Source organism: Oxyura jamaicensis, chromosome 19 (genome assembly GCF_011077185.1).
Source record: "Oxyura jamaicensis isolate SHBP4307 breed ruddy duck chromosome 19, BPBGC_Ojam_1.0, whole genome shotgun sequence".
In the NCBI taxonomy this organism is placed as follows: Eukaryota; Metazoa; Chordata; class Aves; order Anseriformes; family Anatidae; genus Oxyura; species Oxyura jamaicensis.
The window spans coordinates 9,378,431-9,402,979 of NC_048911.1; the positions used below are offsets into that span (position 1 = coordinate 9,378,431).

The window sequence follows — 24,549 nt, forward strand, 5'->3', positions numbered from 1 at the left end:
CCTTCCCTTCCCTTCCCTTCCCTTCCCTTCCCTTCCCTTCCCTTCCCTTCCCTTCCCTTCCTCTATTTCATGCTTCTGATTTCAGCGCAAGAAAGAAGGATGTCACAAAAACAGCTGAAAGAAGCCTTTATCAGTAACCTGAACGGAACGAGCTTGCTGGAAGTTTCGCTGGGCTTGCCTCTAGCTCCGCTCTGCCTGCTTTGCAGAGGACTCCTCTTGATTTTGTATTACCTGCACAATGGGAAGCCTCTAAGTTCAAGGAAATACAGCCTGCTGCTGGACTTCGTTGTGCTGGTGTCTCCTCTCCTGTTCTCCTGTACAGTCCTGTCTCCAATCATCTTTTTTCTGCCAAGCATCATTACAGCCATCTGTGCAGGAATATTTTCTAAAATATACAGCCAAAGAAAACATGATACCAGAGCACCTTTCAGGCAAATTGTAAAAGACTTCCAGAAGGCATACTTGGATTCAGAATACATTCCAGCAATAACTGCATTCCGTGTTTATGTCAACGTGCTGACATCGATCAGTATTTTAGCAGTGGATTTCCCACAGTTCCCAAGGCGATACGCCAAAGCTGAGACCTATGGAACTGGAGTTATGGATTTGGGGGTTGGAGCTTTCATTTTTGGTAATGCTCTTGTTAGTCCTGAAGTTAGACAAAAGTCATATGTGACGCAACCAAAATTTTCCCATCTGGCCAAGCAGGTTTTTTCCATCTGGCCGTTGATTTTCCTTGGTGTTGGACGACTCCTTAGCGTTAAATCTATCGAGTATCACGAACATACTTCAGAGTATGGAGTGCACTGGAATTTTTTCTTTACCTTAGCATTTGTGAGGCTTGCAGCATCTCTACTTTTAGCCATAATTCCAAAAAATTATTCTTGGATTGTGGCTATGAATCTCGCTGTACTTTATCAGCTTATTCTTAACATTACCTCTCTGAAGACATTTGTCTTGCATGGCAGCAACGGCAAAGATACTAGGGTTGGCTTTTTCAATGCCAACAGGGAAGGCCTGCTCTCTCTCTTTGGATATCTAGCCATATACATGGCAAGTGTGCAAGTAGGGCTCTATCTGATGAAGTGCAGAAACTCGGTCAAGGACTGGATGGAAGCAGTCTGCTTCTTAATGCTGACCATCCTTGTGCTCTTCGTACTGCTTCACCTGTCACAAGCACACGCAGACCCCGTGTCCCGCCGGATGGCCAATCTGTCGTACTGCATATGGGTCGTTGCTCACTGCCTGACTCTCTTTGTCTTCTTCGTAGTGACTGATCTCATGCTGGTGTTCACAAAGCTTCTCGTGAAGGGCTCCAATGTGCCCTCTTGTTGGAGTGTTGGAAAGCCCCATAACACCAGCAAAAAGGATGCAAAGGAGGCTGTGCCTATCGGAAGGGAAAGTGAGCTGTCGCACGCTTGCCTGATCAGTGCTGTTAATAAAAATCAGCTACTATTTTTCTTGCTAGCAAATGTTATGACTGGTATTGTGAATATAATGATAGATACAATCCACAGCAAGGCTGCATTTACATTATGTATACTGCATTTGTATATGTTTTTTAACTGTTTAATTATGTATACATTGCATGCCAAAAATATAGTATTAAAATTTTGGTGATTCCACCCTGTCTTAAGGGGGGACTAGCTAAACTTTATTTAGTGTTTAATTAAAAATGTATTTAATGATATGTAAATACAATATTTTATAAGTTAGTATTTATAACAGCTTTTTATGACAGCTTTTAATGATTATTTGTATGTATTTATTTATTTTTAGGTTTTGTTTTACCAAATCATACAATCGGTACTGTTACCTGTTGAAGATGTTGCACATTTTCCTGAAAACCTAGTTTCTGAGATCGTTTGCTGAATACTTGCACTGTTTCTGTAAACATATATGCAGAAAAGTAACGTTACGGCTAGTGAACTGCAGATTCGAGAGGTATGTTTATATCCAAGTGCTGGTAAGATTAGATAACACTGTGCAGAGTCGAAGCCAGATGAAAAGTAAGAAAATGAGTAGTACTTATTTATAGACAGACTTAGCTGTGTCAAGATCTAGATAGTTCAGGCCCTTGCATAAATAATAGATAAGAATAATTCTTTATATAAAATCTGTTGGATGAGTGGATAGTTAAAAATGTGTTTTGGCCCCAGTCCTGCAAGGATTTATGCATATGCTTGACTTTGATGGCAGTAATTGTATGTGGAATGTTAATCATAGACTGAAATCTAAATTAGCCTTTGAATTAAAGCTAAATTTTATTTTCATCCTCAGTGATGAATAAAAATGACGAGCCTATCTAAATATGATGCTCTGAATGATAAAGCTCCACTGCCGCTGAATTCATAAAGCAGTTGGTGGAATTTGTGGTGCAGATAATAAGAGCTGCACGGCCCTTTGTAAGAAAATACAAAGATCCAAAACTAATTCACCCCCAGCCCGCATCCCAACATGTTGTGACAGCTCATCTTTAGCAACACGGTAGAATATGGTCTTCAACTCTACTTTAAAGTACTCAAGGCTCACATATTTGTCTATAAAATTGTTTTAAACAGTAGCTCATTTAATACTGTATTTTGACAGCCAAGCTGCCTTCTAGTGGGAACATTCTGTATGAATTCTTATTAGCAAACAGTGTCAAATGGAAAGAAGCATGATGCAGTAGGGCAGGATACCAGCAGAGTGTTGGTAAGAGAGGTGCTCAGTTTCTCCATCTATCACAGTCTTCCCATAAGCTCAGAGCAGAACACCCTTTTTGTTCGCTTTCCTAACTGTGACAGTTCTTCCTGACCTCATTAAGTTGTAGAGAAGAGAAATACATTTAAAGATCACGAGGAATTCAAGAGTGGGCGATACAAATCCTTCAGAAGTGGAATACGAACTGTAGTTGATGATGGATGTCTAATGTCAGTGGAGTTACAGGAGTGCACATGGGCCATATTTCAATTTTTTCCTTGTCTATTGAATGCAATGAATCATAAAACCTAGGGAGATTAAGCCTCTAAATCAGATCCCTGAAGGCAGACATGTTGTGGAATATCCTTGAATTTATGGGGTTCTTTCAGGCTTTGGTCAACGGAAAGATGATGACTGAAGGTTATATACTGTGGACATGCTGAGTTTATGTTTGTTTACTTTCAAGTTATAGCCATATAGTCCTCAGAATTAAAGAAAAGCAGCCTGTATTGTACTAGTTGCAGTTACTACTGCAGACAGATGCAGTTAGCAGGCAACTCTGTCTTACAGATGCAGTTAGCAGGCAACTCTGTCTTACAAACAATTACCATAGTTTATAGCAGAGTTTCCTGGTAACTGTTCTTCTGGTAATTTATTTTAAAACAGTTCCTAGCCTTGCCTAGGGAAGAAAGGCTTCCATCACTTCCATCATTCATTTGTGCAAAACTACTCATGGATATTAATTTTTGAACTGTTTGAAGCAGAAGACCTGCAACGAGTTCTACCTGCGAGCACAAGTCTATCTGCGTGATTCAGAATTAAGGCGTTAATTGGGTGTGACAAAGCCGAGTTGTGTCTGGACAAGCAGCAAACTCTCTAGACGCCAACTCCATTTCATGAAGCAAAAATTCCGTGGGAGGTTTGCTGTGTCTGTGCAGAGCCCTGCGAGCTGCGTGCAGGCAGCGGGGTGGTTGCAGGACTGGAGCTGTGGTTGTAGCAGCGCTGGCGAGCCGAGGGGCCCATAGCACATGAGTAAAGTGTGAGAACAGCGCAGCACTGCGTGGCAGTCTCCCACTTCTAAAGCCATCTGAAGTAAGTTGCTCACCACTGAATTAATGAGGGACAATTAATTCCCATTACTTATTCTCAATAACCAACGTGGCAAATTCTGCCCTGAAGCAACCAGCAGTTATTAATACTGAATGTTTAGGCTATGAATAGATAGATAATTAACCGTGCTTCTGCGAAGAACCACGAAATGCAAGCAAGCATTCTTTGGTCACAGAATCTGTACAAGAAAAGCACAATCAGTTCAAAAAGATGCAAGAGAAGTTAGCACTGTGATACGCTGGAGACACTTTCTTTGTGTACACCTCGGTGCCTGCTAGCTCAACAGCTGGCAGGGACAAGGGCACTACATTTCATTTCACAGCTGGGTGTGTTTAGATGAGTAAACTCACAGAGATCTACAGATATATGTGAAAAAAAAAATCAAAATATGTTACATAGTGAAAGTAGAATATATTTCAGCTAGTAAGGCTAAAATGGCTGAACTACAGCATGCCATTGACTTTAATAATTGTAAAGCTGAGGACTGGGAAAACAGAAATTGTTTCATCTTTGATGCCGTAATTCCACTGAATGGCCTTTTTGTAGGACTGCGGGATAGAAAAAATGCAGGTGAGTAGAGCATATTATGTTTGTCCTTAAGCTTGTTATTCCTTAAACAACAGTTACTCCTTACCAAATTTCATTGGGTTTAAGTGTGTCATTTTTTTAATTCAGACAGCAGCACGCCTTCCTTTCCAACCCAGTCAGGTCTCTTTTGAAGTCAAACATTACAATAAAGATTTCAGCCAGTATCCTATTTCAAAGCTCCCCTTTCTGAAAGTGCAGTGAAAAACCCTTTTCCATGGATAAAAGTTACATGAAATTGAATGGTGGTTTCCATACATCTTTTATTAATGTATGTACGTAACCCTGAGTACGCAGGGTTTGGGGTGCTGATGTATGATCCAGGGACAGAAATGGTCCAGGGTCCCGCGTGAGCCCATGCCCACCACACTAAGGTGAGATGCTGCTGCTTGACACAAAATGCCAGCTTTTTTGTTTGTTTTTTTGGTTAAGAAAGCCACGAAAACAGCTGCAACCTGTGCAGCAACACAGCTCCTCATCACGCTTCCATAAGAGGCAGGTGGTGCGCAAGTCAAAACCATGAACTCCTCCACGAAAACGCTTTTATAATGAAACGAGCAGAAAAATAAAAAGCCCGAGCACCGTCTGTGCCTGTGGTGAGGCCTTTGGCGCTGTCCCCACGCTCAGCACAGGGCTCCGGGCCTGGTCCCTCCTGTGGCAGCGGGGGGCTCCGAGCCGAGCCGAAGCGAATCGAACCGAGCCGAGGGGCTCCCTCACCGGCCCCCGCTCGGCCCCGGCCCCGTTCCCTCCGAACCGTTTGTGATGCGGCCTCCCCCCGGAGCTCCTCAGGAGGCCCCAGCCCGGGGGGGGGGGGCGGGAGGTAACGGCCGGGGGGCGACCCCGGCACCGGGGAGGGAGGAGAGGAGGAGGAGGAGGAGGGGGACGAGGAGGGGGAGGAAGCAACGGCCGCGGTATCTCGCGAGAGGAGGGCGGGCCGGGGCGGGCCGGGGCCGGGGCCGCCGCCCGCGGGGAGGGCCCGGGGAGGGGGAGCGGAAGGAGGCGGCCCCGCGGCAGGGCCCGAGGTGGGGCCCGAGGTGTCCGCCCGCCTGTCACGGCCCGCGGCTGGGGGCAGCCGGTAAAGGCCCGGGGGCCGCGGTGGGGCTGAGGGGAGGGAGAGGGAAGGAAGGAGGGGATGAGGGAGGGGGAGAGCCTCGGCTCCGAGCCTTCACCGGGCCCCCGCTAGAGCCCGGTGGGCTGAGGGCTGCGGGCTGCCCGCCCCGGCTGCGGCCCCTCCGGCCTGCGGGAGGGAGGCAGGGAGGCGGCCCCGCTCCGCAGGCGGCGGTGTTGGCTCCCCCCTGCTCTCCGCAGCCACCCCGGGGGCTGCCTGGGCTCCGTCGGGGCTCCTCCGGGGCCCCGTCCCCGCCCGTCCCCGCCGCCCCCCGCCTTCAGCCCGGCCCCGGCCCCCTCCCGGCCGCCCCCAGCCCCGGTCCCGCTGCGAGCTCCGAGCCCGGCTCCGGTGGCCGGGGAGCGGCGGTGTCGGCTCGCTCTCCGTGGTGAATCAGGCGATGGGGTAAAGCAGGCTCGTTTCCCCTGCTGGTGAAAGTGTGCCGGGGAAGCGCGGCGGCGATTTACCTCCGCGGCGTTTTGGCTGCTCGCAGGCTGGAGCTGGGAGGAGGAAGCGGCGGAGATGGCGCGGCTGGTGGCGGTGTGCAGGGACGGCGAGGAGGAGTTCCCCTTCGAGAAGAGGCAGATCCCCCTCTACATCGATGACACCCTCACGGTGAGTGCCGAGCCCCCGGCGGCAGCGGGCCGGGCGTTGCGGTGCCCGGGCGAGGCCTTCACACACGGCCCTCCCGGGCTCCTCCCGGGGCTGCTCCAGCAATGCTCGGCCCCGGGGTTTTGCAGCCCTTGGGGGTGACCGCTGCTGAACGGAGCAACTTTTCTGCCTCCTTCCCAGCCCTAAAAACCTGTAAGCAGCACGGGGAGAAAGTTGTTGTCGTGCTGGGCTCTGCATGTAACTCGTTCTGAAGTGACAGGCATGCCTCGGTGCCAGAGCACAAATGTGGGGCAAAGCCATTTTTCATCTCGTAAGGAAAGGAGCCATGTTAACGTTAAAACCCAAGTCACAGGCTAGGTAATTGCCTTGCCTGTAAGCAGGCAGGGAAAGGCCAAAGGTGTTCAGCTGTACCTTAAAGTAAGGGGTTACCGAGTGTGTAAGAAATGCTGCCGTGCACTTAGCAACATATCTCAGAGGCTTTCAATTTCAGCACGTTCTTGTGATCTTGAAAGCATGAGGATTTTGCCATTTCTAGAAGATTCAGTGGAAAAGTGAACTGAGTGCAACTTAGAGGCTCTCTAGTCAGTCTCTTTTTGTTTTCTTCACGTGTTTGGAGGAAGGATCAGAAATTGCATAGTAGGTGGACACAGGATGCACTCCAGCCGGTTGTCGTTTGTCTGAATTCCTAATGTAGGAAAATATTGGGCTGAAAATAAAATCGGATTTACATAGTATTGCGGGGTATCTTATTCATACGTGAATTCAGTTGTCAGTGATGTGTCACATGACAGTAACTGCTCTTACTTAAACGATGTAAAATATACATGCTCTAAAATTCTCATCTCATGTTTAAATATGGAAAAACGCCTGACTTATTTTTTTCTTAACTTTACCAACTTGATAATGTGATTTCTTCCATCTTCCAGAGCAAAACAATTGAGCATCTTCAAATGGTCTCTAAACCTTTTGTCGCGTTGCTGAAGACCCTATGTCTCAATCCCATCTGGTTCTGCTACATTCAGAGAGGAGGTCCTCACTGTATTTTAGTTTTGGTCACTGTAAATGATGGCATATTAATAACTCTCTAAAAATCATCGCTGTTTTTTGGCCTCACATAGCCTGTCATCTCTGGCTAACTGTGCTGTACATTAGGCAGTTTTCTCTCGAGTTTTTCAAAGCAATATCTAGCCTCCTAGAATGGCTGATTAGCCGCAATCCCAGTATTGCGTAGGAGCACCGTAGGGTTTTTGTTTGCATTTGACAGATTTTGAGAGTGCGTGTGAACATTCGGCCATACCAAGCATGAGACAGGTGACTTAACTTAGGCAGGCCTATAATTCTGTTTGTGATTTAGTTCCAGAACTTAACTCCCTGCCTGAAACTTGGCACAGCTGCAGCACGTTGTCATTATCATTTTTTTACACCAGAGGCAAGCCATAGTTGTAATTGAAGAGGTCCCAATAGCTGTATGTCAGTTCTCTATCCACCAGGATGAGAGGCATTTATGTAAGTGCAAGTCATCCTCACCATGAAGAAACATTCTAACATCCTTTTTTTTCTTTCCCATTCTGTTACTGTTGTTACAGAGTATTCAGATATGAGGTTGGTCTGCAGATAAGTCTGTAGAAACAGCTGAATGAGCTCTTAGCTTCCTTGTCTTGCAGCCTTCCATGATTTATTTTCTTAATTCTTAAAGAGAGCTATTGCAAGAGATGCAGTTATTTGAAATGGATGCTGTTGTCTTCTAAATGTAATTGTACGTCTTCAGCATTATCTTAATGCTTATTGAAATCAACTGTTTTGTGTTGACCCTGTTTAAAACTTAAAATTGAAAAGTAATGGGGTTACTTCCTTTCTGTTTGTCAGTTGGAGGTCTTAGTCTATGCCTTAACTCTAAAAATAGTGAATTGCTGCTTGCAAAACATGGAATGAATGGCTCTTACTGCTCTTAAACTCGTAACGTTGCTTTCTAGTGGCACAGAAGCCTGTTTAGGTGTAGAATGATATCGCTCCTCTAAATGAATTGTTCACTCTTACTTTTGTGTTTCTAAGCTTCAACTATAAATTAAAGGAAGTTTAAATATTAACCCTTTTCACTTCTTAAGCAGCTTTCATCATCTCTAGAAGGCATTCCATTTGATGTGGTAGTGTGGAAATCTTTTCTTCCAGCCGGTGGCTTATGTTTAACCAGTTAATAAAATCTCATCAGACAGACACGTGAATTAATTTAATCTTTGATAATTTCACTGTGCTGTACAATATATCTGTGGGTGTTGTCTGATAGTGGCTGATAAAGGTGAGGGGAACGAAATGTGCAGATTTTTCTTTTCATTTTCTCATTAGCAGGTAGTGCTTTTACTTTTGCATTTAGCTCATCCATGACCATCAAATTAGCTGTCTAGGAAACCTGTAATCCTGCAGCCAAACCGTGTGCTCTGCTGCGAAGTGTGTGTCGTTAGGGATGAGGGAGGGGAAGCTGGAAAAGAAATACCTGAGAGGTCAGAATTAGCAGTGGCTGTGGCACTGTTCTGCACAAACACTACTAGGCTTTGCTGATGCTCCGATTCTAGCACATGTGAGATCAAAATATTGCTTTGCTTTCTGGCCGTAGAGAATAGATGTTTATTTTGGAGCAGTGTTTAGTGCCTGTAAAAGTAAGCGTATCAATTCTCTGGAGGTAGTGTCTGCAATTACACGGACAACAGGGAATTCTCTCTTTACCAGGCAGTTGAAAGAAGTTAGAGAAGAGAGAAAAAAGAAGGAATCGGATAATTTTATTGTGGTGTTGATTGATATTAGAGTTATTAATCAATGTTATTTTGTCTTTGAGATTTTAAATTGAACTTTCAATATTTATGTTGTTAAATTCGCTATTTCTTAGTTAGGACAAAAAAGATAACTGAGCCAGTCTTCACTTCTGGTTCTAGTTGGCTTCATTTTTCCCCATGGTTATGTTGGATTTTTGACTAAAAGTTATCTCACTGCCTTTTCAAGAAACTGCCCTCTTTGGTTAGTAGTTGGGAAAGAAATATTAATTACTTAATCTCCTTGTTCTGTAGGCTTGGCATTTTAACTTTGAGCCCCTTGAGAGTTGCAGCTGCAGTCTCACAAAACAAAATATACCGTGGAGTACCTTGTTAAATTAAGACTGGTTTAAATTAGCCTTTGAAGAAGTAGACTCAAAGTCATTAAACTGTTGTGACTGGATTTTTTTTTCAGAGCTTTATAAATTCTTAGGCTGTTGGTCAATTTGTGTTGAAGTACAACCCTTCTTTTAACTGAAGCAAGGTCTCAAGTCCTGCAGATAATGTAACATAAACAGTGATGTTCCCTTTAGCAACTTCTGCTCTCTCCTGTATCAGCTGTTCAACATTTTCTCTTTGTAAACTTTTTCTAGAACATTGTATTAGTGAAGATACTTAGTTAATTTGCTGAAACATTCACTGTTTTAAACTGTTTTTGTGCCTCTTCAAGCTGGGCGAGGACTTCTCATCTTATTTCCTCATTCTCCTCAAGAAAGCAAAACAAGGTAATGCTCTGTATTCAACTTTTTCTGAAAACTTTTCTTTTTCTCTTTCGCATAGATGGTGATGGAATTTCCTGATAATGTGCTAAACCTTGACGGACATCAGAACAACAATGCACAATTAAAACAATTCATTCAGGTAAGTATGTCCCTCTTTTTAAGAAAGATACACACTAGATCTTGCTTTCTGTAGGTTCATGCTCGCTTCTCTAGGAGGCTGTCATTCCTGGAATGACTTAATAAATGACTTGAAAGACACGTTGGCACCTATATGCAATTATCTGTTGGTACCAAAGTACACTGGGTGCATTCATCTTCTGTACTTCATGGCTTTTATACACTGTTGTCTTCCCAGGAGGCCATTGCTGCATATCCGATTAGAGTTGAAAACTGGTCACTGCCAGTTTATGCTTAATGGAAACTACAGTTTCTTACTGCATTTTGACTTCTTTCTAAAAAATAAAAATAAATCTTGAACTGCTTATTCAAGTAAGGTGTGTATTGCTTAAGGTCCAGTTGTTATGGCTAGTACCATACCAAGGTAGAATTACCGTGCTGCTTTAGAGATTAGATGTAGTTGAACAGTGAGAGACATTTTTTGTGGCGCCCCTGAAACTTATCTGTGAACACTCCGGCAAATAGCTGTAGCACTGTAACACCTGTAGCAAAAAAATTAAATAAATATAGGTTGTCACTTGATGTCGGAAGGAACAAGCCAGTTTGCTGATAGGCAACTTACATTTCTTCACTGTGGCTTGGCAGCAGCAGTTGAGACATATGCTGCCTATGAAGCATGGTTGTGTTGTGAAAATAGCTCATTTCTGTTGTTGCTGTGATTAGTACTATTAATTACAGAAAAGAGGATTATTGCGGAGTGCTATCACTTGTCAGATTATTTAATGTGTCTTCCTTTCAGAACACAAACATTAAATGTTATCCGATAATAGCTTTACTTTTTATAACATGAATTACTTAAAGTGAAATAAATGTTTTTTCACTTCGATCCATGTATTTCTGCATTCCATGTGACCGATCAGTTTTGCTATATTGTGTGGTCTCTTTCCCCACCAGTTGTGACATCTCTCTTCTATGTTAGGAGTGTTTAACTGGTGTGATTTGACAGCAGTGTGGCAAAACATTCACTGTATAGATACAGCTCTGTAGGCATATTTGTATTTCCTGTATAACCAGGGGAAAGTGACACGATTAATATACTGACAGTGCTCTGCTTTGACAGATAAAGTTGAGAAGTGCCTGTAGTGCTGATACTCAAAGAGTAGATACATTGGGTGCTGTGTGAGAAGGGACGCTCTCAGAGGAACAGACCATCTGTTCCGTGTAGCTGTGCTAGTGGAAGTTCAAAGTTGATGAACTCTGAGCTAGTAATTTAGCAGTTAGAAGAAGAAATAGAAAGGTATGTGCTTTTTGTGTCTATGTGTGCGTGGATATGTTTGACAGAGGAATGAGGAGAAGCTCCTAAAAGTGTTTATTGACGTAAGAAATATTAGAAGGTGTTCTCTTTAAAGTTCTATTATTAGCACACATGAATGTTCACTCCTGAAGTAAAAATGTTTCACCCTGAATAGTAATGCGTGCTTTTTTAATTTCAGGTATTAGATTTTTAATGTGAAATGGCACGCAGCCTTCTAGGGACAGCGTTGCTAAATTGTCTTGGTGCAAACAGATCGAGTTTGTTGTAAATGAGATTTCCATGCATGCCAATGAGTGTCCGGGAATTTCTTTCCTATGTGCCAAAGATGAAATGAGACAGAGTAGAAAACGATGTGCAGAGTTGTATGTAAGGCCCTTTACTAAAACATCTGAGCTGAGTTGGAGGAAAAAGGCCTCTTTAATGACAGGGACACATGCCATTTGTTTGGAAGCAGTATTTTTTGCTGATTTGAGTGACAGGAGAGAAAAATACTTATTTTTTTTCTGAGGGCGGACTGTAAGACTTGAAATAGAATTGCTCCAATGTTGTTAGTGGATGTGGTTTGGTTCATACAGTAAGCGTTGTAAGTGATTGCCAGTACCTGAAACTGAGCACTGCATGCAGTTCCCACCTCGAGTGTATTTTGATGAGGAAAGGCTGAACAGTTTGTGTTTTTATTTTTTATTTCTAACTATTTCATTTCTTGCTCTCTTTTAGAGGCATAGCATGCTTAAACAGCAGGATCTAAATATTGCCATGATGGTGACATCACGTGAAGTTTTGAGTGCACTTTCTCAGCTGGTCCCGTGTGTTGGCTGTCGTCGTAGTGTGGAGCGTCTGTTTTCTCAGCTTGTTGAGTCTGGAAATCCAGCACTTGAGCCTCTAACAGTAGGGCCAAAGGGTGTTCTTTCTGTAACTCGGAGCTGTATGACTGATGCAAAGAAGCTTTATACACTGTTTTATGTGCATGGGTAAGTGAGACCCACTGTTACCTTAGAACTGCTCAGATTATTCTTGTCTGAAGAAAAGGAAAGCTAGCTTCTTTGCAGCTTTCTTGTTGGAGAATCTAAGTTGTTGCAAGTTTGCATCTGATAGCACGTACTTGTATTTTACAGCTCTGTTAAATGAGTTGTTTACTAACCTGTAGAAAAACAAACCCAAATGCCTAACCTTTCATACCATCAGTTGTGATGCCATGGTTGCAGTTGAAAGATACAGCTATTAAAATATTTAGTTATTAATCTTGGAAGAGGCACTGTGGGTTCTTCATGGTCTCTGGAAGAAGATTGCTTCTTCACCATACTATTTTGCATGTAAAACATACACCATAAAAAATAAAAATTCTACTCTTGAGTAGGAAGGTAATGCTGAGAAAGTCAAACCTTCTGGGTCTGGCTAGCACAATAAGTAGCTCTGGTTTCAGTGCCATTTGTTTCTCAGCTGTCAACGAACCAAACAGTGACTGTCCACCACAGCTTGCCTTTACCTTCCACTTGGCTTCAGCTCGCTCTACTTCTTGCTGCAGTTCACAGGCCAGTGGGAAGTAGGAAGGGTTACTGCAGAGCTGGGGATAGTGAGGTTTGGGGGTGAGGTAGTGTAGCATGATGAATTCATAGTTCCCTGCACTTTTGAAATAGGTGTCATTGCTCCACGTCTGTTATTTTTAAAGGGGAGTAACGCAATAGCTTGTTAGACGTGAGTTATCTTTATCTTGATTGCTAGGATTTGTTTGGAATACCTATACTGTATTTTCCATGTGTACTGCAAGATTTTGTGTCATAAGTAAAAATAGGGGACAGGAAGAAAGTTTTAGATTTAATGTTCCTTCCAATGTTTCTGATCCGTGAGCTGAATCAATCCCTTGGGAATTTCTCTGGATAACCATGTTTTCAGAATACTAAGTTACCTTTTTTCCATAGGTCCAAACTGAATGATATGATCGATGCAATTCCCAAAAGTAAGAAGAATAAAAGATGTCAGTTACACTCTCTGGACACACACAAACCAAAACCTTTGGGGTAAGTTTATGCTTAACATGCACAATTCAATCTGAAATATTAAAGGAACCAAACTACAGAAACTAATTTCTTAAGCATAGAGATAAATTTATATGTTTTTATCTGTTTTCCAGAGTAATAATTTCCAAATTCTTTGGATTATGTTAGATCCAAAAAGTTGCAGGAGAGAGGAGGGGGCACCCAAGAATTTGGGGCAGCATGCCTTACAGGGCATGAGCCTTTCTCAGTAGGTTTTCATAAGAAAGCAGTTAGCCCTTCAGTGATAAGACCATGAATCTTACGGCAGTAGGATGTTTAAACTTTTCCACGCTGCCCTTGCTTACACTTCAGTTTTGTCCAATGAACAGTGCAGTGTGGTTTCCTGCCCTCTCACATGAGTTCTCACTCTGCACGGTGTGAGAGGTGTCCCTGCGCCCTTTGTCAGAGCTCCCTCAGCTGCTTGGTGATGTTTTGGTATGAACTTTTAAGGCTATTCTACGAAATCAGCTGTTTCCCCAAATGTGCTTGTTAATTCTAGCTCTTGCATTTTTGACTCTTGGGTTTTGGGTCTTCCATCTGGTGGCAGGCTGTTAGTGTTGTTGGTTGGTTTGGGTTTTTTCCCCTTCCACAAAAATACCCATGTTTAATTTCAAAACCAGTTGCCAAAAGCAAACTCTGCCATTACAAACCAGTGCTCTCTGATGTGCTTTTCATTTCTCATCTGGAATATATCTCGGAATATAGTCTGCTCAGGGGATGGATGGCTTCTGCATTGTGATACAAACAATGCTCTAGGTTTTCGTGCTCTGTACGAAAGCAATTAGTCAGCAGTTTTTCTTCCACTGAAGTAAAAGGATACAAATACATCATTTTGCTTGAGATTATTGACGACTGCATAAGGCGTTGTTAACAGAGGGCTTTGTTGTGGTTGGGTGGCAGGTTTAAAACTAAAAATCTGTGAAAAGTGTTTTCTCAAAATGTGACAGCATGTTTTGAATACATCAGTGCAGAAAATGCATGTATGCTTCTGTGTGTTAGTTGTATGGCTTGTGCCAGCTGGCTAACCAAAAAAACACACCCTGTAAATCTGTGGTGTGGGTTTTTTTGTTTGTTCAATCATTGTTGAAATGATAGCTGGTAAATTTCACTACTGTGCTTAGTTGGAGTGTTAGAGACCTTCAGTCACTTGTGTTCTGCTTCTGGTTAAGCGTACAACCTGTTCAAATTTTGTCATCAGGTTTCCAGTTACAGGACGTGTATTTTTCTATGCAGATTTGAGTCTCTTTGGGTTTAGATGGATCCCCTGAGATGCTAGGCACATGGAATTTGACACTTGATTTTTCACTTGTGCTGCTTGAGGGTGCTGGTAGCTAATCACCATCTTCTATTATATTTTGGTTCCAGACCTGTCATATAATTGGTTTAAAGCTTATGCTACACAAGCAAGAGATCACAGGGATGTATTTAAAAAACAAAAACCAGCAAGTTTAAAGCATTATGAAAGTGTTATTTTTTCCATTTGTTTTTAGTAAGATTAATATTTTCTGTGCGAGGGCATGTATCACAGAACCTATACTCGCCATTCTGGCAGCACAAAACAGTACTGAAAGCAAACGTATAGAGGAAAATGCTGCCTCTATTTCCTTAATTCACGCTGGTATAAATCTCCTTAGTATTTTGAGCAGTGGCAGGATAACAGCGAATAAGTGGAAGAGCAATATTTTAATACACTGCAAGTTAAGCTTTCAGCTTTATCTGATAACGTGGCATGTGGACTATCAGTGTAGTTTGCTAAAGAAACATAGCTTGCACTCTGCTTGCTCAGTCGATACCCATTTGTTGCGCTACAGAAGTGATCAGGGTGTATCAGTACTGATATTTCTCCAAATAAATCTGCTGCCTGGAGTGGAAGTGAATGTGCTAACAGCCTAGACATGGAGGCGTCAAATAGAATTGTCTTACAGAACAAATTCTGTGGATCAACTTAGAGCTTCTACTTGACTCCACTACAAGAAACTCATTTAGAGGAGTTGCATCTGTTAGGTGTTTCATATACATGGGAAAAAAAAAAAAAAAAGCTCTTTGAATAGTAATTGTGTTTAATTATCCAAGTTATTTAACTAGGAATGCCAGCTAATACCACTGGAGAGTGACTTGGCGTTCTGTGTTTCAATGTACCTGGTTTATCACTGCTCAGTTCCACTGGGGCTAAGGAGTGTCTTAACCTCTCATAAATGATCTGTCAAATCACTGAGATATTAGCATAAATAAGTACTCTTGAGAAAGTAATTATTAAGTCAGAGTACTTCTTCCTCTGTTTTACTGCTCTGTTGTATCCAGACATGAGCTGAACCCGGAGTGACCATTTTGGTAAAGCGTCAAGTGTAGACAAGCCTGTAAGTAAACATGACTTGCTATGTAAAGTTTGCTCTTGGCTCTGGAAGAGTACTTTTGGCATATTTGGTGGTACTTAGTAAAGCTTTTTTTAACAAATTCAAGAAGTTTAATGAGGCCTTTTACGGTTTCTCTGTGGTAGTAGACGTGTGGAAGTTTGGGGGTGGTTGTTTTGTTACGGTTTTTTTCTCTCCAGTAAGTTGTCATATGAAATGTCATCTACCAGAGGTATTAAAACTTGTATTGGATGCTACTGAAGCTCTATACTGAGAAACTGCTACTAGCTTTCAGCTATAACTTCAAAAAGTCATCATGAATCTGGGCTTATGAACATGGACGGCAAACTCTGTATCTCGTATCTGACTCTTAAATCTTCTGTAATTTAAGGCTTAGCCTATAAAGGAGTCAAGGGAAATCAAGGAACGCTGCACTATTTTCAGAGCATTTGTTTAGGAAAAATAACTAGTTCATAATAGATACGGTACAGGTTTAAAATTTCTTTTACTGTGTGACAGTGAAGGCAGCAGTAGTACAGAGAAATTAAGTGCAGATAAGAGAAATAGTGAAGACAGCAAGAAGGAGGAGAGCAAGTGTAGGATCATTTTCCACTATGGACCTTTCCAGGGAGCGGTCAGGTAAACTAATGATGCTTTATTTTGCTTCTTTGCCAACCTGCTGGCAGGATAATGTAAAGTCTGTTTCTTACGTTTTTTTTCTTTTCTTTTTTTTTTTTTTTTTTTTTTCAGGGGTTGTTGGATGGATGTGTGGGAGCTCATGTCCCAGGAATGCAGGGATGAAGTAGTTTTAATTGATTCTAGCTGTCTTTTAGAAACACTAGAAACGTATCTACGAAAACACAGGTATGTTAAAAGAACAAAGACACACACGTTCATTTTGAGAAATACGTGCTGCATTTTCTTGTTAATCAAAATACGCATGAAATCTACACAATGTTTAAAAGTTTACAGGGTTCTTCTGACACCCTTCTAAAACTTAAGATCTAAGCTTCATGGAGGTAGAGAACCACGCCAGGTTGCATTGTAACAGTTGACAAGACTAAGATGTTGAAATATTTTGGTATTGTTCGTGGTTAGAGTTGGAGAATTGCGCACACCTCAGATGAAGTTATACCTACTTCTTATTTTTTTGGTTAGAATTAAATTATGATCTACAACATGATTAATACTCTATGTACTTGTATTTTTTGTTGACCTCTTAATACATATTAAGTGAGTCTCATTTGCAACTTTAAATCTTGTAGCAACAGTTAGTATTCTAGCAGCAATTTCAGCATGCACTGACAGATGAATGTTGGTGTGTGTTGTTTTTTTTTATTGTGGTGGGAAGGGATGTAAACTGTTGAAAGACAGTAAGAATTCTACCTCCAGGCAGCTCTACCACCTTTTTTGTGTTACTTAAAGGATTTTAATTGACGTGTTTAAAATATGTTTCTGAAGGAATCTTGGATTACTTTCATTGCTGTGTTAATATACAATAATAATAATTTGATATAGAACACTAGCAGTGTCAAAGCCATGCATTTTTAATAATACAGAATGTTGAAATTGATGCTTTCTATCCCAGAGACTTTCCTTTCTGCAGGAGCTAGTTGGGATGCAATGCAGTGAGTTCCAGAATTACTCGTACACAAGTAGCCTACTCTGATTGGGGTTATGCCTTTTTTAGGCTTTCAGAGAGTATGTGCAATATCAAAATAATGTCAAACTAATAGATGCAGATTTTTAGGCTTGGTGTTGCATACAAATCACAGTTTTAAAACAGTTGTTTATAACTTAATAGTGCTAGTGTCCTGACATCTCTCTTGCAGGGGAAAAAAATGGCCACTAACTTATTGTTGTTGCATGCGGATGGTAGCTGCAACGCTGATTAAAAAGTTTGAATTTCCAGTAGTTTCAAGGTTCAGATATAAACTATGGGGGCACAGATGGGTGCGGGGGTGGTGGTGGTGTGGAAATAACACTTTGGAAACAAAACAACTTTAATCTCCTCTGACATTAAACACAGTGTTGGCAGTGTTCCTGATGCTAACCTACAATAATATTACTGTTTTCTTTCCTTTCACCACAGAAACTAGCCAGTTATCATAGTTCTATCAAACATCAAAATATGTTTGACTTAGTGTTGTCAAGTGACTGGACAAACTAGGGGAGGGAAAAACACTATCCAGAGATGGCATGAAGAGCAAGCTTTTCAAGCTGAAAGCTGAAATGTGAGCAGCTTGTCTGACTTGCATTTTTAGAATAATACAGCAAGATGTTTTGTAGCTTCATGAAGATTACGTTTATAAATTAGTTGTTTTATTTTAATTATAACAGACTTTGTACTGTTCTCATGTTAGTTATCTGAGCTATCACGTTTAAATTGAATACATTGTGTTGTAAATCTTGTTTTGCTATATGTGCAGTAATCCAAAATATGTTTTAAGGTGCTTGTAGTGGAAACCACTCTTACACAGCAGGCAACAGAGGAATCCTTTTTTCTTATTGCTTATCACTCACTTGAGTATATTTCAAATAATTCTTGTAACTTGGAGTGTGTTATTGAGAGGAATTTTTTCCTGGCTTGTACTAACAATTCAGCTTATTCACTATTAGATTTCTAATCTCTGAATGAATATGGAACTGCGTATCCATATAGGAATTTCTTCATATTAACAATTAGCTTGATTTATGCCTTTGAGCATGAAATTGATACCTAGACTTGTAATATATGATGGGTGGTATAATGCATACAGTAAACTTACATGGCTTACATTCAAAGTCTTACTGTTTTACCTTCTGAAGTAACATAAACCTTAGCGTGACCTATTTTAAATATAGCATGCACTATTAAAGAGCTCAGTGTGTTATAACTTAGGTTTAGCTGCTCTAAATTTCTGCTTGAATAAAAATTCAGTTCTGTTTTGTTCTGTGTTTCAATACAGGTTTTGCACTGACTGCAAAAATAAAGTACTTCGGGCATACAATATTCTTATTGGTGAGCTAGACTGCAGCAAAGAAAAGGGCTACTGTGCTGCACTTTATGAGGGTTTGCGTTGCTGTCCACATGAACGTCATATACATGTATGCTGTGAAACAGACTTCATCGCACACCTATTGGGTCGAGCTGAACCAGAGTTCGCAGGAGGGTATGAGTATGTAATTTGCTAGAGTGGGCTATCTAGCGCTTTGCTTCTTTATTTTATTATTGAATGTATTTTGCAGAAGTGTTTTTTGCCTCCTCGCTGCATAATGAACTTTTGAACGTGAATACTCGTATTGAAGTAGACTTTCAAGATAGTGCTTCAAAGTAGAGAAGATGTTACAGCGCTTTTAAGTGTGTTTAACTCTGAAGGCAAGACTGAGAGCAATTGCTAAATGTCTTCTATTTCATTTGTTCACTCATTAGAACTGCCTGCTTTTCCATTGAAGCACTCAGAATATGTGAAATAGAAAGAGAACCTTGGTTGAAAGTTTTACTGAATCCAAGTGTTGAACTTAATTTTGTTGCCACTTGTGTTTTTTAGTAATTTCTGAACCTGTTCTTTGCATCTTAAAATCCTTCCAATGAAAAATAGGGATTTGAGCTCTCTATTTTTAGAACTAGATCGTAGCTGTTTGATTAGGAATATCAATACTTCTATAATGATTTTTCATCTATAGATGATAGATGCAGATTAATACTGAAATATTTTTTTTATTTTGTAAGGTAAGTAATGTATAAACTTAGGTTAACTGGCACACAAGAACCTAGGAACCTAAAATACTTGCTACAAACAAAGTTACAATTCTAGGAAATAAAAGAATGGCTGCATCTCTGACATTAAAACTGCTGATCCCTCCTAATAGGAGCAAACAAACTCATGGGGGAAGTTGCAGGGTGGAAGGCACAGTGCAGCTTTACAGTACCATGCACAAAGTAGCATGTCAGGAATATAGTTTTGAGCTGGTCCTTTCTATTTTGCATCTGCATGCAGCACAGCAGAACTTGATTTTAAAAAGCTGCTCATGCAAACATATCTTTAGTTGTACGTACAGAAAATACCTCATTGAATTGCTTTGATCTTTTGGTAGGCTTCCAGCTACTTTAACAATGCTATGCTTTGCTCCAACTCTTCCTTTAGACGGAGAGAAAGGCATGCTAAGACAATAGACATAGCCCAAGAAGAAGTTTTGACCTGCCTGGGCATTCATCTTTATGAAAGATTACACCGAATCTGGCAAAAGTTGCGAGCTGAGGAACAAACGTGGCAGATGCTTTTTTACCTAGGTGTTGATGCTTTACGCAAAAGCTTTGAGGTAAAAATCAATTTATCTAACTTGTATTTGAATCGCTATAGCGACCGTGTACGTTCTCACTGAAGTTATTTTTCTGCTTTCTGTTAACGTGGGGCTGGAAGGAGATTTTCAGGAGTGCCCTGTTCAATGCAGGCAACAGTTGTGCAACACGAATGTGTATCACAGCTGAGTTGCATTCTGTTGTGAAGCGTACTGAAAAATAAAGATCGATACTTGCTTGTTTTTACTTTCCAAGCTGCACATTATAATATCCTGGATCTCATGTTTTTTCTTTCAGAGTGAAATTATTTCTACCTGTTATCATTTAAAGTAGCTCTGGTTTTATCTGGCTCATGAATAAAAGTGCCATATGTGCTTTTGAATTACAACCACAACTGCTAAACCTTGCATTGGGTGTGTTTGTGGGTCCGTTCCAGCTATGCTCTGCAATCCTGTAGGATTTTGAACTTCAGACAGAGTTTCTTTAACATACACCAATAGTACATTCACTTTCCACTTTTCTGTTAGGTAGATATCTCTCTCCCCAGCACCTTCATAATGACTTCTTTTTTTTATAAATGTAAAAGCTTGCATTGCGTTAACGGCTATAAATAGATCTAACCTCTTATAAACAGATGGCTGTGGAAAAAGTGCAGGGTATTAGTCGATTGGAACAGCTCTGTGAAGAGTTCTCAGAAGAAGAAAGAGTGCGAGAACTTAAACAAGAGAAGAAGCGCCAAAAACGAAAGAATAGACGGAAAAATAAGTGTGTATGTGAGATCCCTACTCCTTTGCAGGCAACAGAAGAGAAGGAAATAAATCAAGCAAAGGTAAACATCGATAGCTGGGGTTTCTGCTGGCGTTAAGTAACTGGGTTTTTAATGTGGTGCTTCATTCATCAACTGACTGTTCCATGTTAGAATTCTTGAGAGGTTTTTTACTATATTTTGTTTTGGGGAGCTAGGTTTTGTTTGCTACTGGAAGTTAATGCTTCACAGATCAGCACAGTCTTTTTTAAAAAAGCTTTTTTTAAAATTTTGAAGGTAGGGGGTCAGCTTATGGAATAATATTTTTGAGCTGTCAGTTCTTAAGGATCACTTAGAATATGGGATTTCAAATGCTAGTTATAGACAGTTACCATTATATTTTTGGGAAGGAGGAAGCTCCTTAAATCAATGAAATAGCTGCAATTATTACTCTAAATCTCCTGACTGAACTTATTGGGCTAACTGAGGGTCATATTCTTGTGAGGAAATTAGTTGTATCAGTGTCAGCTGTTTCTTCCTTGTGGAAGGAGTGTCCATGCTAAAGATGCTGGCTGGGCTACTTTCAGTAATTGCAAGTATTGTTTTTCTGTTTCATGTATTGTTTTAAGGAAAATTCGGACTTCACGGAAAGTAGTTGCAAAGCCTGTGGTAACACCGAAGAAGCTAACAACTGTGTAGAAGTAATTGTTACTAATGAAAGCACTTCTTGCACCTGTCCTAGTAGTGGTACCCTATTAGGTTCACCTAAAATAAAGAAAGGTATGTTGAATTCTATTATTTTTTTTGTTTTTAAAAGCATTTACCGTTTGCAGAGAAAATCTTTTTCAATTACTTTTAAAAGTAACTTTAAAAAATCTCAGTTATCAGAGACATGATTACAGAGTGTGTAACAGCTGCTGTAGACTGTTGTAACTTTTCTGTTCATCTCAGGTTTATCTCCACAATGTAATGGGAGTGACTGCGGCTATTCATCTAGCATGGAGGGCAGCGAAACAGGATCTCGAGAGGGATCCGATGTGGCCTGCACTGAAGGCATTTGCAACCATGATGAAAACGGTAGGCTTGGGAAGGACTTAATATTGGTTCAGAATACACAAAGCTTGAGTGTATCTGATGAGAAAATACCCTGTCTTTTGCAGGAGATGATTCATGTGTCCATCGCTGTGATGACAAAGAAGAGGATGGGGATAGCTGCGTGGAGTGTTGGGCAAATTCAGAAGAGAATAACACAAAAGGCAAAAACAAAAAGAAGAAAAAGAAAAGTAAAACTTTGAAGTGTGAGAATGAACATGTAAGGATGATAAGTGAGCTGGAATAGTTATTTAAATGCATACATTTTAAAGTAGTTACAGAAGTAGCTCAAATTTCAGTTGTGACCAACATAGTAAATGGGATAGCAGGGATCTTCTGTTACCTCTCCATCCAACTTTTGAAACTGAGGTCTTTCCTAGAACATGTTGTGGTGGGAGGCAGTCTCTTTTTGTCCTGTGTTTCTAAGCACGTGCGCTTCTGTGCGCTCGCGGTGTATTAACGTGCCACTTTCCCCCCAGCTGCATATATTTAAAAAATATATCCTTGCTCTCTTTTTTGAAAGTGCTTTTTCTTTCATCTTACCCTCTTGCCTCCCTCCCCTAAATAAAACTTGAATGGTTCAGATTTAACGCCGCCTTTCTCAATTGTAGATGCAGAAACTTGGAAGCTGTATGACAGATCCAGGTAACAGAGAGACCTCAGGAAATATGCACACAGAGTTTCATCGTGACAAGACCAAAGACACACATGCTGAAAGCTGTTGTAGCTCAGAAAAAAGTGTGCAGCAGTTGCCTTGGTTTGACCATATGAAAAATGTGTCACAGTTTGCAGAACCTACAGAAATGTCACTTGCTCCTGATACTGGAAAAGGTGCCAAGAGCTTAGTGGAGCTCCTTGTAAGTAACCACTTCCGCTGGAATTTTAGGTTGTCACATACTGCTTTAACTCATTAGGATTGAGGATGGGGTTTAGAACTTCAAATCCCAGTGAAGAACTGTTTCAGCAGATAACGTTACCGAAACTAAAACTCCTAACTTACTCTATGGGTGTTTAGTTTGTTTACTTTTGCATTTTCTCTGTGAAGTGTGTAACTCAGTTGCTTTGCAGAGGAGGAAAAATTGCTGTCACTGGAATGCAAGTGACAAATTGTATTATTTGTTAAAAGGATTGTATCATTCTATCAAATGAAGCATACATCTGCTGCCTTCGTGCCTTAAACACTGCTTCCCATTACAGGCTCCTTGGACAACTTTCTTCTGTCTGTCTCCCTTTCCTTCCCTATTCCCTTCTCTTCCTTGTTCTTTATTTCTTATTTTTTTAAGAACAGCAACAAAAAAAAAACCTGTAATAAAAGCCATACGCTTTCAATGGAAGTGTGTTAAGACTGTGAAGATTACTCTGGTAGATTTCATGACTGTATGGGCTGCCTCTTACCCAGAAAAGAGCAGAACACTGTGAATGAAGTGATGGGATTAGCCAGCTAAGACTTCTTGTGTTGACATGAAGGCTACATCTTTCTTCAGAGCAACCGTAGACGACATGTGCAATTACAGGACAGGTGTACTGTGTAGGAAGGGCAATGCTGGAGTTCTGAAATGCCTGTTTTCATTTGTAGGATGAATCTGAATGCACTTCTGATGAGGAAATCTTTATCTCACAAGATGAAATACAGTCATTTATGGCAAACAACAAGTCTTTTTACAGCAATAGAGAACAATACCGACAGCATCTGAAGGAGAAATTTAATAAATACTGCCGCTTAAATGATCACAAGAGGCCCATTTGTAACGGTTGGTTGACAACGGCTGGAGCGAACTAAATACAATAAAATAGCTCTGTCTTTCATTGAAATTCTCAAGATGACTACTGCGCCTTCTCTTTCAAAAACTTAATTTAGTGACTTATGGCAAAATTTTATCTTAAATTAATGTGATTCTTTTTTTTTTCTTTTTTTGAGGGAGGCTGGTGGAGGTGATTTCATTAATTTTGTTCTTTCTTCAGGCTTGTATCTTTAGTTGAATAGCTGTGCAAGCCTCTCTTATAATTTAAGCCATCTCTTTTCATTAAATGTTTCTCTTACTGTGAGACTTACAAAAAGCAAACTAGTGGCAAAGTAATGTTGTACCTATAATTCTGTACAGAATGACAATGAGCTGAATATAAGATTTTACAAAGTAGACATCCATTTGCAAAATGTTTTGGATGTAATATGTTAAAGCGCAATGTGCAAAATTTAAATAAAGAATATTTATTAATATGCATAGTAAAAGTTGGTGTACATGTTCCTGCTTTAAACAGTCTTTCCCAGAGGTTTGAAGCCTTGCTGTTCAGTGCAGAGGGAAAGCTGTTGCTTCAGTCTGTGTAGCTTCTTGGAGGTAATTGTAAGAGGAGGAAACTTGCCTGGGAAAGGCATAGATAGTTCAGTGGCACTCAGGAAAACCAGCCCACCAGGCTGTGTGATTCACCATCGTGTGGTCGAGGGATCTTCAAGTCACTGCCAAACAACGGGGTCTGTAATAGGTTGGTTGTGTCGTGTGGCACTGCACCCAGCCTGGCTGGCACCGCTCTGTCAGTGGCTGTTCTGTTTCTAGAGTCGTAGATAATACGTGTCGGTGTGGCACTGCACTGTGTGAAGTTAGCTCAGGTGTCTCCAAACAGCATTGCTCTGTGTTGACGTGCTGTATAAACCCTGATGTTACTGCTGTGCCCAAGATCACCACGTTTAGTTGGGTGATGGTACTGAATTAGTGTGCGGCCAGTGCCATTTTGCGGAACTTAATTTTGGTTTTCATTGCCATGATTACTGATGCCAGTCAGTTACAATGCTGCAGCATTTATCTTCCTTCTACTCTGACAGAGCAGGCTGAAAGCTCTTCTGTGTGAGCCCATCAGAGCATGCTCAAACAAAAAGCAGGTTTCTTCATGAAATAATGAGCTCTGTTACGAGGACAGAACATGAGTGCTTTTACACAAATACCCCTTAAACCAAATCTTGTTCTTACCAACGTGGCATCTAATGGGATGACTTGG

General features: G+C 41.0%; 2 protein-coding genes across 5 annotated transcripts in view; both read left to right on the forward strand.

Annotated features, from left to right (window-relative positions):
• Window positions 1-2,273, forward strand: part of PIGW (phosphatidylinositol glycan anchor biosynthesis class W) — a 22,232-nt gene extending 19,959 nt beyond the window's left edge. Inside the window, exon 3 of one of the 2 annotated variants that reach the window (XM_035343060.1) lies at window positions 92-2,273. In XM_035343060.1, the coding sequence (XP_035198951.1) occupies window positions 100-1,620 (1,521 nt within the window). In that variant the 5' untranslated portion in view covers window positions 92-99 and the 3' untranslated portion in view covers window positions 1,621-2,273. Of the gene's footprint in view, window positions 1-85 lie in introns of both variants that reach the window. The other variant, XM_035343059.1, reaches the window with a different exon arrangement.
• Window positions 2,274-5,313: 3,040 nt separating this feature from the next.
• GGNBP2 (gametogenetin binding protein 2) lies at window positions 5,314-23,788 on the forward strand. 3 transcript variants are annotated; one of them, XM_035343183.1, is made up of 14 exons: window positions 5,314-5,452; window positions 5,976-6,097; window positions 9,679-9,759; window positions 11,770-12,023; window positions 12,972-13,070; window positions 16,190-16,303; window positions 18,388-18,597; window positions 19,567-19,741; window positions 20,356-20,550; window positions 21,096-21,246; window positions 21,418-21,543; window positions 21,627-21,778; window positions 22,170-22,415; window positions 23,135-23,788. In XM_035343183.1, the coding sequence occupies exons 2-14, from the start codon at window positions 6,005-6,007 to the stop codon at window positions 23,336-23,338; spliced, it is 2,100 nt and encodes a 699-aa protein (XP_035199074.1). In that variant the 5' UTR covers window positions 5,314-5,452; window positions 5,976-6,004; the 3' UTR covers window positions 23,339-23,788. The 3 variants fall into 3 exon arrangements, with proteins under 3 accessions (XP_035199074.1, XP_035199076.1, XP_035199075.1); XM_035343185.1 differs by having other exon boundaries at window positions 18,388-18,591; XM_035343184.1 differs by lacking the exon at window positions 5,314-5,452 and having other exon boundaries at window positions 5,804-6,097.
• The last annotated feature ends 761 nt before the right edge of the window (window positions 23,789-24,549 follow it).